The following is a 15,031-nucleotide window of genomic DNA, read 5'->3' on the forward strand; positions in this document are numbered from 1 at the left end:
CCTGTTTAGTATTGTCACAGCTATGATCGTTACGGAACTGCAATTGTTGCTTTTGTAAAGTGTGTCTGATTTTAAATAAATAAAAATAATAACAATTATTGCGTTTTATTTTTATCTACAGTATTTAGTATTTTTAGTGAGGCACAAACAAGTAGGATACGACTATAAAACTGAACTATAAAAAAATGAGGCGCAACAAATATTAATATGGATAACAAAATTCAAATTCAAATATTTTATTATTTCAGACTACAGTTGGTCCATGGGTTAGTACAAATGAAATATAACTTATGACTAGTGTTAATAACGTCAGGGTCTTGTCCGGAAAGAAATCATTATAATCATTTTATTGATGAGAAAAAGGGGGGTAAACCCTTCTCCAAAAGGCTTTGCGGCACCTATACAGGGTGGAAACGATAAGTGATCTCACTCGATTATTTCTAAACTGTACTAGATATCGAAAAACTGGTTACTGATCCTGAAAGTGCTTCACGAGCTCTTTCAAACGGTACCAATAATAGGTTAAAGAATAAACTGAAGCTATTCGATAATTCAATGTTTCCAGCTTCAAAATTACATACATCGTAATCGGAGCCTCATCAAATAAAGTTATGATTTAATTGACCATAAAAGTCCCCACAAGCCTTCGTAAGCTCCTATATGTAGTACCTAAAGGTATTTTGGTATGTACGTATTTCGGTACGGTGTCTAGGCCCATTAGATACTAGTAATTTACTTAATCACATTGGTAAAAAGATTATTTTCTTATCAATAGTCCCATCAAACCAACGTTTCAGAAAAGACCATTATTTAGACTATTACTTTAAAGGGTTGAAATTAGTGAAATAATTGCTGAGCAATTAAATTAAAACTCAATAATTCAACTGAAATAATAGAGTACCAGAAATTACAAACTATTCTCCAGCGTTTTCAGTATCAGGAACTTGCTATTTACGATACACACAGTCACTTCGATACCGTTCAGCAGGGTCTCTCATCCATATAAGTACATTGAAGTGGACATTATATTAGCTAAATCGTATTTAATCTAACAATGAACACAAGAGTTAGAGAATATGTACCCAAAAATTACATAAGTTCAGGTCTATACAAGTCATTCGCGTCGTTCTGCTTTCTTCAAATGATAATGGGCTCGTGTCGAGTGGACACGAGAAATAGATATGTGACCCATCCGTCGTCATACCAAAAAGCATTCTCTATATTAATTATAATCTCAACTGGATGCATGTACGCCATTGGTCAAGTTAATTACATAACTCGATACAGAGACGAATACACCCTGTATCTCCTTGGCTCAACGCTTTTGATATCACATTACACGTGCTACGTTATAAATATATTGCAACTAAGATTCTTTAACAACGATACAAACGTCAAATTCGTCATCAAAATGCAAGAAATCGACCGTTTAATGAAAATAGATCGAAATAAACGTTTCAATGACATTTTACGCAAATTGAACAATGCTGCGGTATTGTTCCTGTTGTTTGCGTTTTCTTTATACGTAGGAAGCGCCGCTTACGGTGCCAGTTCGGGAACGGCAGTGGTTTTGACAGCCGCGAGTGGTATTGGTGAAAGTATAATGTTAGCAGATCTGGTACTATGTTCGAATATAATCCAATACTTTATTATGCGAATTCGTTTTGTGAATTCAATTATCGCCAACCACCTGAAGGAACACTGTGCATTAGAGACACAATTTGAGCACTGTTTTAAATTCAACATTTTTATGAGAAAACTGGCAGCAAAAACACACGATTTTAGATCGTGTAACACGGACGTGTACATAAAAGAAATTATGAAAGGATTTTACCAATTTAACAATCTTTACCAGTCCCAGGTTATTTAATTTTCTATTATTCTACTCTTACTTATTTTTGTTTTAGTTAGATTAATTTGTGTAATGATACGCGCGGTTATTTTATTATAAGTTACCTAGTATGGTTTGGGTGCGTGACAGTTTATATAAGTTTATATGATATAAATTCATTTCAATAACGTTCATATTGTATAATAAACGTATGTTATAATAACACTTGATATAATTTTTTAACATATAATGTTTACGTCATATAATAAATCATTTCTAATAATATCATTTCAGATACCAATCACAACGCATAAAGACATTTGATATAAACCTTACTTAATCTAAGACTCATTTGATGTAATTTTGTTTAATATAAATATTATTTCATATAACCATTACTTGTAATAAATATTATTTGTTATACTCTTTAATTGATATAATTTCTGATAGATATAACTTTAAGTATGTTTTTTTTAGCTTGACTTATAAATGACTTTAGTGACAAAAACGAATCGCCGTAAAACCGACTCCACGTAGTCTTGTCTGCCCTACCCCTAGAGTGTAATTTAGAAGCGCGTAGGCACGGAGGGGCGAGGCGGCCCGCGGGCTGAGGAGCAGGTGGCTGGAAGCGAGGCGCCGCGGCTGAGGCTGGCCGGCGAAGCCGGCCAGCAAGCCGAAAACGCGGTGTCGAGCGAAAGCCATCTGCGACGATTAGCACGCGAGGGACCGCCAGAGCCCCGCAGTGCCGGAGCCGTGACAGAAGTCTCAAGTTTTTAGTCAAATTTGCATGCTGCATGCCTCCTGCATGCCTGCATGCCTGCTTGCTTGCTTGCTTGCCTGCTTGCCTGCTTGCTTGCTTGCTTGCTTGCTTGCTTGCTTGCTTGCCTGCTTGCTTGCTTGCTTGCTTGCTTGCTTGCCTGCTTGCTTGCCTGCTTGCTAGCTTGCTTGCTTGCCTGCATGCTAGCTTGCTTGCTTGCTCGCTTGCTTGCTTGCTGCATGCAATGCTTATTATAACAAATGAACTTTATATAATTATTATTGTTATATGATTTAAGTTTTATAGGAAAAGAATTTTATCTCATTTGATTGTTCGACATTTTATTTTTATATGATTTGAATGTTATTTGTTTTAAACTTTATACGTTGTAAGTTTTATAGAAAATATTCATTATATCAAACCATTTTATATCAGTTAATAGTTATTTGTCTTAAAATTATTCGTTTTAAAATTATATTATTCGTTTATTATAGTAAATAATTATTATATTAAACGATTTTATATAATTTGATGTTATATCATCTAAGTATTATATGATATGTAGTTATATCATACATTACACACCCGTATGGTTTAGCCTAGTAACGGTACTTTTATTTTTTCAGATGTTACAATTTTGCTGTAAGTTTGTTATTTGCTTAATAATTTACTTCGAAATTATTCTTCTCGCAGGCAGAGTGAACGTGAGTTTCAGATAAAACAAATAATAAATGAATGAATGTAGGTAATATGTAATGTTTTATGTAGGAAACCTTCTTAATATTGCAGAAATTAGAATATGTGGATATAGTAATTATGACAGGGTTCTTGGTCTCCAACGTCGTAATGGCTGTGCTGATGTGCACTCGATGTGAAATATACACGAAAGAAATAAAAGAAACCAAGAACCTGTGCATAGCTGTCATGTCTATTTATGTGGATGATGGTATGTAATTAATTAATTTAAGCTACTATGTAGAAGTATATTTTAAAGATGTTTTGTAAGACACACATTCAGTGTGCTTACCATGAGTTTACGTTAGGTGTGCTCTCTAACGACTACGTAAAAAAGACATGAAATATGACAAATTGTACAGCGCCCCTAGCGGCTACTTTCAAGAAATAAAATCTTCATAGATTTTTTTGACGCATTCGCTAGCGAGCGAGCCCACCTCCCACCTAACGTAAACTCATGGTAAGCACACAGATGCATAAATATACTCCACAAAAAATGGTAGATGCCTGTTAATTCCTATTTTTCTTCTTTAAAGGTTCGGTCAAACCAACGCGATCACACGCGATCAGCCGGCGACCAGACTTAAGGTTCGGCCAAACCAACGCGATCAACCGGCGTGCAGCGATGGCGATCAATGCATTAAGGTCTGGTCGCCATCGCTGCACGCCGGCTGATCGCGGTGTGATCGCGTTGGTTTGTCCGAACCCTTAAATGCATTGATCGCCATCGCTGCACGCCGGCTGATCGCATGTGATCGCGTTGGTTTGGCCGAACCTTTAATGATCCAAGAACAATATCCGAACCAGTGAGTTTGTCAGTTAATTATTCACGTCCATTTTGTAAGTAGAATTTATGTTTTTCTTTATTATTATTGATTTATTTATTATTTTAAGGTCCCCTAAGAGCAAAATCCAAGGATATGCTGCATATTTTAGAGGCCAAGCCGCCAAAGTTCGTCGTGTATGACATATGGGAGATCGAAGCAGCGTTTATAATTCATATCTTGAGCATTGTAACGGCTGTAATAGTAACCCTTCTGCAATTAGCCTTTCTGTAGTATTATTGATTAGCAACAGACATGACATGACAGTAGTAAACCTGAAGCTAAGCTAAGATAGTTTGGTTCTCACTTATCTGAGGTAATTTTTCATACAATTGCGCTCTGCACACATGAATTTACGAAAAATTACATCGGCTTGTTCTGCAACCGTCTTTAAATTTTGAAATTAGTACAAATTTGAGAATGTTTAGTGTCGCACTACTACTAGGCACTTCAACATAATCTAATTTGTATTTTTTCTAGTACATAACTTTGTGCATTTATTAGAGCTTTTTGTTGTCTTAATTATCCATTTGTTTGTATTATTAGGTAGGTACGTATTAAAAATAATGGAACATCATTAAAGCAATTAATGCGGGTTATGACTAATACATTAACAAAGGAAGATAAGGGCCTGTTATTATCAGTTTATCACACAAATATATCTAAGTGGTGGAGGCGTGAAAAAAGCCTACACGCACCTCACTTAACGTTTAATTATCGAACCAAACACATACTTATGTTAACAAAGATAAAAATGAGTTCAGAATACCTCTCGAAAGATATTTTAGAAGAGGACTTTTTAAAAACATTTACTCCTTACCATATTTGCCAAAAAGTTTTGGGGTCATGTCGCGTCAATGCTAAAAATAGATTTGTTACAGCACCAACGAGATGGCAAAGAGGGTATACTGTATTTTGTATGACTCTCCTTACACTGTGTTACGTTAAGATGTTCTTGATATTTACCGAGAAATTTTCCGATAATGTTAACATTAGTTTTCTGATAGTTACAATGTTAATAGTACAAGTGATTATATTCACTAGCAATTTGATCCACGTACGTTTCCTGACTTGCCATGACAACATAGAGTTCTATATTAAAATGCAAGAGATCGACCGTATTATGAAAATTGACAAAGATAAAACGCTGAGCTCTCTGCAATACAAAGTTCATGTAATGTCTATACTATTTTTGTCTCTGAGTGCTTTAGGACTTGTAAGTTTGAGTTTCACAGGAGGTATTATTACGGCAATATTACTTTGCTCTGGGATCTACTGTGAAGCTCCTTTCGCGGTAGAAATGAGTCATTGTTCTAATATAATGCTTTACTTTGCATTGCGTATCCGTTTAGTCAACGCGATCGTATCAAATCACATTTACGGAAACACTTCATCGAAACCTTTAATTTCTGATATGTTCACAAATCACTATATGAAAAATGTGGCTGCTAAAATACATGATTTTAAAACTAGTGAAACCGATATTTATTTACGAGAAATAATACGCGGTTTTAATATGTATAAGGATCTCTACAAGTTCCAAGTGAGTTAAATTTCAATTTCTTAGGCTGGTTTTAGTGTCACGCGGACTGTCAGTGCAGATCGCTCCGCATTACCGCATTACTCTAAAACGCTCCCTAGAAGTTCATACAGATTGGCCGTGCGGAGCGGGTCCGCACCGGACGGTCCGCGTGACACTAAAACCAGCCTTATTTATGAGTTTATAAAAAACAATGTGACGAACAATTAATTGATGCATTAACATTTCAGATTCTCTTACTATGTGTAAAGATATTTATTTATGCGCTAATAACATTTGAATACACTCTTCTATCAGTGAAGTACAATGTAAGTAAAATCCTTACTTAAAAATATTAAACGGATTAAAAAATGCCATCCTTAAAAATGATTGTTAACCCTTTTTCAGATCTATGACGTGGTTCATATAGCTGCATTTTCTACAATAATAACTGTGGATTTATTGACAGTGACGTTTCTTTGCCTGCGATGCGAGATTTTCATTAGATCAGTCAAAGAAACCAAACTATTAACGATCTCGGTTATGTCCATTTACCTCGATGGTTAGTACCTAAAGTAACATAAAACTAACTTATGACGAAGATATAGGTCTAAAGGAAAAATATGTAATTTTTTGGACAATAAAAACACACAAACTTTTATGATTGCTAAAATTATAAAATAAAATTGTATTTTTCCACGATTAGGATAAGCGCGTCTAATTCAATAGATTTATTAGCAAAAATCCTTTAAGCTTGCTGTTGTTTATCCTTTAAGCTTGCTCTTGTTTTGTGAAAAAAAGTAAGCAGCGTAATGTTAGCACTGCTGGACGATACATAATATTAATTATGTTGAAGTAACTAAATTGTTTTTCCATATGAAAAGTATGAGCTTTATATTTTTTATTTTTGAATTTTTCAGGACCACTCAGAAAGAAGGCTAAGTGTATGTATGACATTATAGAAGAAATTCCGCCAGATTTATCAATATACGATATGTGGGACCTGGACGCACGTATTGTGTTTGCATTATTTTACACAATCACGAATTTTATCGTCACATTACTTCAGTTTGCTTTTTTGTAATATTTTTTTAATAAAATGAAATCACTAAGAGTTTATTAGAAAAGGTAGATCTAAATAAAATATCGTTTAAGACCTTTAAAATTTTATGTAGAAAAAATGCATTCATTGAATAAAATGATTTCAATTGAAAAAGTACAGTAATAACTCATTCATGAAATAAAAAATATTTTTGTCTTATAAAAATACATAAATACTACTTCAAAAATATGTAAATATAAAACGCCATTTACATAAAACAGTCTTGGTTTAGTCAAAGGATTATAGCAGTTTCTTGAGACAACAATAAATTATAATAGAATACTCAGTTAAAATCGAGTTATTAAAGAAGTTCCTTGATAAAAATAAAGTTTTCTGGAGGTCATGTATTATGTCAACTAATACTCTATTACAATACAATATTGTATGTACATAATAACATTTTTGATATAATAATCCTGTGACAGGCACTAGTGACATTACTATTATTATCTAGACTTAATTTTCTATATTCTTTACTTATTTCTACATTTATTCACAGTTTTGGACGGAATAGCTTATTCACATAAAGTAGTTTAAGGTTTAGCTACTACAATTTTAGCATTAAAAGCAAGCTTATGTATTTATGGTGGTTATAAAATTTCACTAGTATAAAAACATTTACATTCATGTCGCTAACTTGGGCTTAATATAACTCATAGTTATATCTGTTGATATTTTAGATTGTTTTAATGTAAAATTAAGGCAGATTGTTTTGTACTGATTTTCAAGATAATATGAAATGTATAAAATGAACATACCTATGAGATTCGCAACGTCATGCCATCGGCAACAATGAATGGTTGTCAGAATAGGTGTATTTTGAAGAATGACAGCAGTAAGGTCGATATTAGTAACGCCATTGATATGGGCATGACTGGAGCGCTGTTACACCGGTGATCAAGGAAGCAGAAACACCATGTTGTTTCGTCATACCAATCTCTGAAAATTTATGATAAAAATATTTTCATAATGCACTGGTATTTTTGTATAATATGTAAAATCAATTATTATGGACAACATTTGGTTGCATTTATAAACTAGAATAACAGTACATAAGTACTCACTCATTATGTTACATAATATTTTAATATGAAGAAAAACAGAGTGTTTATATCGTCAGTGGAAAGGAAAAAGGACTAAAGCGCCAAAACCGTACTTGTGGGAAATGAGGATCAAAGTTTTTTTTTACGAAAAAAATTCGTATCTCTTTTGATATTAATGTTAAACAGTTCTTTTAAAATGCAATCGTGTTCTTGATTTTTTGCCTATATTTTAATGAAAACACCAGGTTTGTAGCTCTTTTAGATCGTAAAATAGGTGTCGCTTTAGTAAAAGAGTTATGAAAATTCATTAAATGTTAGTCAGGGTAAAACTGCTAACCTCCATTTATAATCAAATATCCAGCAACCAATAAGTGCTAAATAGTTTGAACAACCTTTTTGATAAAAGAGAAAAAATACTTAGTGAGATACAGCTTAATAAGTAAGTCGAAGATAAATTACTAAACTACAAAATAAGATAGTCGCATGCGCCAGCGAAAAAATGCGTAAAAGCGATATTATCCATGGAGCTTACATGAATATTTGCTTACTTACGCAGACCCTATAGAACGAATATAAGCAAATGTTACTAAACTCTTACTACATTAAACGTTTTAAGCAAAAGTAATGCTTATAGATTGAATAGGTATTATGTTTTATGACAAAAAATGCTTAATTTATCCTAACATCATGCATAATTTGATTGTCATTACTTCTAACCGGGTACGGGAGTGGTAGGTAATTACTATATTTTGAATTATAGTGAACAAACGTAGGGACACTTAACAATTTTAATGACCACCACTAACCACTGGTGGGAACCTTTGGTGGGATGGACATGGTGGGTGGTGACTTACGCGGCCACCACCATGTCCATCCCACCAAAAAAGCCAAACCACACACTGATAGTCTCATCGACGGACTCGAGCATAACCGGCGACAATGTCATAAGACCGTCAGAACCACTTTTGACTTCAAAATCAAAGGTCTAAAGGTGGAAAAGGATGACAATCTAAAGGCCCAAAAAAAGAAACTACAATGCTATGGATGGAAGTGTCGTCCATTCTCTACAAACGCTTGTTCGAGGCGGGGGCAGTCCACATAGGTCTAGAGATAAGACCGGTAGAAGACCCCACTAGTGAAATGCGCCAAATGCCTCTGCTTTGGACATACAAAAGCCCTATGCAAAGAGGAAGAGGAACTGCAGAGGAACTTACTCATGGCTAAACTGTCCAGCCTGAAAATAAGGCACACCACAATCGTGGAAAAAATGCGAGGGCGAGAACTGACACATCCAACATCCACCACTACATGGCATTCAGTGATAAAGTGATGAATGCCCAGAAAAACAAAAGTAGGACTACTTACTTAGCGCTTTCCAGAACAGCATACTGCTAAGAACACCCTAAACATGCAGAGTTCAAATCTCCTAAAAGACCGTGTCCGTGGTCTTTTGGGAGATTTGATTTGATTTGTGAAAGCTCAACATCATCTGAGCTAACCTGAGACGCTCCAAGCAAGCCACTGCCGAACTGCTGCAAGCAGCCGAGGACAAGGACATAACCTTAGCACTCAATCGGCAGAAACCAGTCACTCAGTCTTCGGTGACCGATTGAGTCATTCACGACCCCTAACTGGTCACGGAGACGGAGGCCGCGGTAACACTGGAGGCAGGCAGGCTAAAACTAGGAATTGTGTCCGTGTATTATGAGGGAGACAATCCAATTGAGCTTTAGATATAACGCACAAAGCGGTATGAAAAAGCTAAACACCCAAAACATCATTATAGGGGGAGACGTGAACGCCTAGAACCAATGGTGGGGCAGCGTTTCCGAAAGCTTAGGTGAAGCTTACAGTTTCTTCTTTCAAAAAATATCGACAGGGCAGATTGCGCACAAGCAAAGTGGATGTGTCAGCGTGCAGTAAGCCACTACTGGGTAGGATTAAAGAGAAAGTGGACAGAACGCTAGTCACTTCAGACCACAACGCCATAACCTATTCTCTCTGTCTGGGTGAAAGTGCGGCAACAAGAATACGCACAGAAGACCAGCGAGGCGCAAACAAAGAGTTGGAATGAGTTCTGCTCGACACACGAGAGAGAAAACATGTGGGATGGAATCTATGGAGTCATCGGGAAAGCTCCAGAGACAAGAGGACATGCTCCTGAATGGTTTTAACGGCAAGACTGGGCAGAGTGCCCAGAATAATCGGCTGATCCAGATGATTCCGTGACAATAGATAAACCACACCACACGCGTCTCCGACAACTGATAGAGAGCGAAACTTTAGAAGAGCAAACAGCAAACGATCCCCTTTTTACCGAGGCAGGAGTGGAGGCCGTGCTTAACGTGCAAAATCTAAAGAAAGCCCCGGGACCGGATGATTTCCCGCCGATATTTATGTACCAGAGCTATTCGTAGCGAAAGGGAGATATTCATGGAAATTGCAAACAAATGCCTATCTATAGCGTATTTCCCCAAACAATGCAAGACGGCTCACTTCATCCTCAAGAAGCCAGGGAAAGACTTATCTTGCCATTAGTTTGGGAACTTTTCTTGATAGAGCAGCATTTATACTGCAGGCAGGCCAATTAGACGGCGCGGCGCCCATACAATAGTGTTTGTTACCCTTTTTTCTTGGCTTGTGGATCTGAGACGTGGTCGCTTATATAGGCCTCATAAGAAGGCTCAAGGTCGCCCAAAGAGCGATGGAGCGTGCTATGCTCGGAGTTTCCCTGCGTGATCGAATCAGAAATTAGGAGATCCGCAGGGGAACCAAAGTGACTGACATAGCCCGCAGAATCGCTAAAATCTAGTGGCAGTGGGCGGGGCACATAGCTTGCAGAGCTGATGGCTGCAGGGGTAGAAAATTTCTGGAAAAAGAGTAGCAACCACGAGCCGGAAGACGTGGTGTGGGCAGGCCTCCCACTAGGTGGACCGACGATCTGGAGGTGGTGGTTGCAGGAGGTACCTGGATGCGAGCGCGGGCCCGGTCTTTGTGAAAATCCTTGGGGGAGGCCTGGCCTTGGGGGATCCAGCAGTGGATATCGTTCGGGCTGAAACGAACGAACACTTTTTTTCAATGACTGAGTGCATTGAATCCACCGGCATAAATGTGTGCCCAGGGAGCAAATTATTTATTTGGATAGTTGCAACATTCTTGCATCTTTGCAGGCACTTGTGAGTGACCCGAGTGCGTAGTGTGTGCTTATAGTCACAAGTGTGTTTGAGATGTCTTTGTTAATAATACTTAACTACTATAGTTTTTGCTTTGATTAATGCTCTCATTTTCGCTAAAATACTTTAAAGCTTATTAAAAAAAGGCTACTTTTTGCTAAAGCGCCAAAATTAATCGAATCTTGTTCACTTACTTTTGCTTACACGCCAAATCATTTTGAACTACAACCATGAATAACTACTAATATACCAACGAACTATAAAACTCAAAAAGCTCGAATTGCTAAAGTAACAAGTCATTCGAGTTCTTAAATAACAAAAAAATACTTAATGTTGTGAAAGCAAAAATATTTTGCCAGCAAAAAAACCCTTACGCGACACTTGTTGCAAAAACACTGAAAACACGTCGTTTTAGCAGCGACGAGGGCGGTGATTTTAGAAATACTTAAAATTTTCAGAGTGCTAAAGCGCCAAAAAAGTCATCGGATTGAGTTGAAACCTAGATAGATCGACGCAGAAAAAAAAATCCTATCCAACAATGTATATAACTCATTTTGGCCAAAATGGCGCTTTAGTCCTTTTTCCTTTCCACTGACGATATGTAGATGAAATCAATAGTTGTACACAGTCATCATTGATTGAATCCAACTGGATTAACTCAAATGAAAATTAATTGAATATTATAAAACTCACTTTAGTTTACATTGTTTCTTACCTCTTTATATCCAACTCCTTTATTGAATTATTGACATAGTGAGCCAAATTGACATCTTTTGCAGCTGGTCTGCATCCTTCATAGGTGTCCGCTGGTATATCAGTCCGGAATGCTTTGAAATTGCTTAAGCAATCCCTTGTTATCACCCTTTGCGCTGTAATATAACAGTTAAATATCAATATAATAATAAAAGTAAATATCTTGTTGTTTTTATTTTGTGAGAATGAAGTAGCCTCACCCATTTTACAACTAGGCTTACAAATAAAAGCCCCAGTTCTTGTACCTCATTTTATTTATTCAAGTCCTAAAAATGATTTTCCAGTTCACACGAATTGAAAAGCTTACGCTTATTGATTTTATTGGACAGAGATTAATTTTAGGGACTTCATTGGCAACATACAAATACTTTACACCCCTTAAGTGAAGTTTTAAAAACTATTAAATCAGATTAACATTAAAAAACCACCAAAATAAATTTACTGCATAGAATACCAGTAGAATTGTAATAAGAGAAAGATACCAACCTCCTTTAACTTCAATGAGCTTGATACAAATGTCGTCTTGGTCCGGACATGGGTTGCCGAGGTATCCCACTCCGCGCCAGTTAAAGGGCTCTGTGCAGCCCGGTGTAGCTGCTGTACACTGGTAACACCATATAGCTAGACCTGGAAATGTACAGAATTTGATGAAGACTTTAAAAGTAGAAATGTACAGGCTAGCATTCACTCCATCAAAAGGAGCAATAGATTCAGATAGCCTTAGAAATGTTTACAGACATGTGGTTATTATTATGGTAAGTAAGTAAGCATTTGACACTATCTGGAAGTGTTTCTACTCTTTCTTGTAAACATAACCCTATAGTTCCAAACATTGCTCGGAAAAACTCAATTAGGTTGGATAATTTAATATAAAATTAATCTCATGGTTACGTCATTTAACATTATAGAAATACAACAGTCGATTGTGTCTTTTGTACTCAAAAGACCAATAAACTATTGTATGAATAAATACACAGTTGAGCCACACCCGATTCAATAGCATTATGACTAAAAACTTACTTTCGTTCAGGATCGATACAAATAGCACAGTAAAAATAGTTAACTTCATAGTTATAATTCCACTATTAACTTTTAATAACAGAATATTATTTATTTGGTTTTTATAACTATATTTCTTTCTTCAACTGGGACTTTAGCAAGAAACACACAACAACAAATTCATAACTGTCAAAACTGTCAGTGTCAACTACAAACAAAGAGTGACATGACGTGAATCATGTAAAAAATGAGCGCCATCTATTATACCCTAACAAAAACTAAGCTTTATAACAATCTTAGAGATGTCGCTACTATCTCTTTGATAACTTGATATGCATCATCTAGTTTTGAAGAGATTTATTTATTTTATTTTATTTTATTTTATTCGGAAAACCAACAGCAATACAAATAATGGGACCTTAAATGATTAAGATCAATCAACTAACTTTAGATAGCAATTTTTAAGTAAAAACACCTTAAGTTCATCAGTGCTATTCTAACTTCAAAATATCGACTAAGATAAGTTTAACCTTATAATCGGTTTGACTTATAAAATTACGGACACAGAAAAATATTATTTTTTCTATAGGTAAGCAAAGCAACTAATTAATAGAATTTAACATCTATACAAAACACACTATAAGTATAAAATTATCACTTCACGGGATTTATTGCAACAATATCTATTTTAACGGTATATAATATTTACCCTCCCGACGTTTCGGCTCGGTTGCACGAGTCATGGTCGCGGCAACCGAGCCGAAACGTCGGGAGGGTAAATATTATTTACCGTTAAAATAGATATTGTTGCAATAAATCCCGTGAAGTGATAATTTTATAGTAAAAAATGCAACATAATAGTTTAAAATATTACACTATAAAGTCGGATTCTTTAGAAATTTCCCTATATCGATACCTCTGGGCTCAAAGGTCGTAAAGGACAAAGTACGACTTTTCAGGAGAAGCAAAAAACGTTTTTTTATTTTTTTATTCGACGATAACTTTTTTGTTTTTTGAACTATTAAATTATGACTTATGAAGAAAGTGCTTAGAATTCACAGCATTTTCCGAAGAGGTATTGAAAAACTGGACTAGAGCTGTATTTACTGAGATAGATTTCCTTTACGCCCTCAAAATTACAATAAAAAGACCTTTACGCCCCTCAAATATTCGTCCTAGGCAAGTTACTCAGGACGTAAGTCTATTTTTATTTCACAAAACTACAAAACTAAGGTAATAAATGACAATTTACATAGTTTTGTAGGTTTTCATAGGTCGTAACGGGACACCCAGGTAAGGTATTATGAAAGGGTAAATTGATGATTTAGCTTAAATATTTAATATATTATGGTATTTCATAATATGTAATATACCATTTCTTCACATATTTTTAATAAATTATGGTCTTTTAAATGAAATAAAATGATTTTCCGTAGCTTCATAATTTAATGCACACAATTTATGAAACTATTTAAGTAGACGTTTTGATATCTTCGAACTAGAAGAAACTATTTTCGATATAAAAGCGAATTTAGAAAATAAATATTATGACGCTTTTAAATAAAACTTCATAAATGTCTACTTTCTAGGAATAACCGAAACCTATTTAATTTTATTTATTTATTTAATTATTATTATTGTTTCGAAAAACTACAAATAGCGGACTTAATTCCATAGGGCAGTCTGTCCACCAGTTGACCTTATGATAATGCAGATAGAATAGAATTATTAAGGACAAACGAAAACCAAACTCTAATTATTCCAAATTCTAAATAGATTAAACATTATTAATTCATAGTAGCTTAAAACTATGTCATTGTACTTGGTATAAAAGTTAGGTAAGTAAGATTACAAGTAGGAAGGTTTTCATTCCAGTAAAGTACATCCACTTACTTTACTCCTACATAATACCTGTGGTGGACTGCAGTGGACTGTATGCGTTTGTGTGTGTTCGAGAGCGCTGACCGGACGATGATGACTGCCGTTGAGAGCTTGCCCTTACTATGTCAGGCGTAGTAGGTGCTACTTGCAGGAATAAAACCACTATTTCACTTGCTGAGACTTCTCGCGTTTATTATTCGCTTCCTTTTCTCAGTTCTTGCTTCTTCAGATCACTTGTTGCTTGGAGCACTTGTTCTCTGAACTGAACAAAACATCTGAACATAACAACATGCCAGCTGGAGCGGTTCATTCCGTATTTATGGGGAGCGGCTACCTCCATCCCGCTTTCTCACGCTATTGCTATCCCTGTCTTCGGGAAATCCACAGTTTTTGCTAATTTTCTCCAACTGGCAG

At 35.7% G+C, this 15,031-nt stretch overlaps 4 protein-coding genes across 4 annotated transcripts in view; 3 read left to right on the forward strand and 1 right to left on the reverse strand.

Moving 5' to 3' along the window:
- Nucleotides 1-15,031, forward strand: part of LOC135073169 (protein lin-9 homolog) — an 89,101-nt gene that overhangs the window by 35,373 nt on the left and 38,697 nt on the right. The gene's annotated exons all lie outside the window — the stretch shown is intronic.
- On the forward strand, nucleotides 136-4,397 carry LOC135073437 (uncharacterized). The gene is made up of 3 exons (XM_063967619.1): nucleotides 136-1,861; nucleotides 3,357-3,534; nucleotides 4,218-4,397. The coding sequence occupies exons 1-3, from the start codon at nucleotides 1,055-1,057 to the stop codon at nucleotides 4,379-4,381; spliced, it is 1,149 nt and encodes a 382-aa protein (XP_063823689.1). The 5' UTR covers nucleotides 136-1,054; the 3' UTR covers nucleotides 4,382-4,397.
- LOC135073439 (uncharacterized) lies at nucleotides 4,737-6,754 on the forward strand. Its single transcript, XM_063967620.1, has 4 exons — nucleotides 4,737-5,694; nucleotides 5,868-5,995; nucleotides 6,075-6,228; nucleotides 6,587-6,754. Exons 1-4 carry the CDS (start codon nucleotides 4,737-4,739, stop codon nucleotides 6,748-6,750), a joined length of 1,404 nt encoding a protein of 467 aa, XP_063823690.1. The 3' UTR covers nucleotides 6,751-6,754.
- LOC135073150 (uncharacterized) lies at nucleotides 6,816-13,078 on the reverse strand. Its single transcript, XM_063967197.1, has 4 exons — nucleotides 12,758-13,078; nucleotides 12,224-12,364; nucleotides 11,700-11,853; nucleotides 6,816-7,707 (listed from the first exon to the last, which is right to left on the reverse strand). The coding sequence occupies exons 1-4, from the start codon at nucleotides 12,804-12,806 to the stop codon at nucleotides 7,572-7,574; spliced, it is 480 nt and encodes a 159-aa protein (XP_063823267.1). The 5' UTR covers nucleotides 12,807-13,078; the 3' UTR covers nucleotides 6,816-7,571.

This window comes from Ostrinia nubilalis, chromosome 7 (genome assembly GCF_963855985.1).
Source record: "Ostrinia nubilalis chromosome 7, ilOstNubi1.1, whole genome shotgun sequence".
Lineage (NCBI taxonomy): Eukaryota > Metazoa > Arthropoda > Insecta > Lepidoptera > Crambidae > Ostrinia > Ostrinia nubilalis.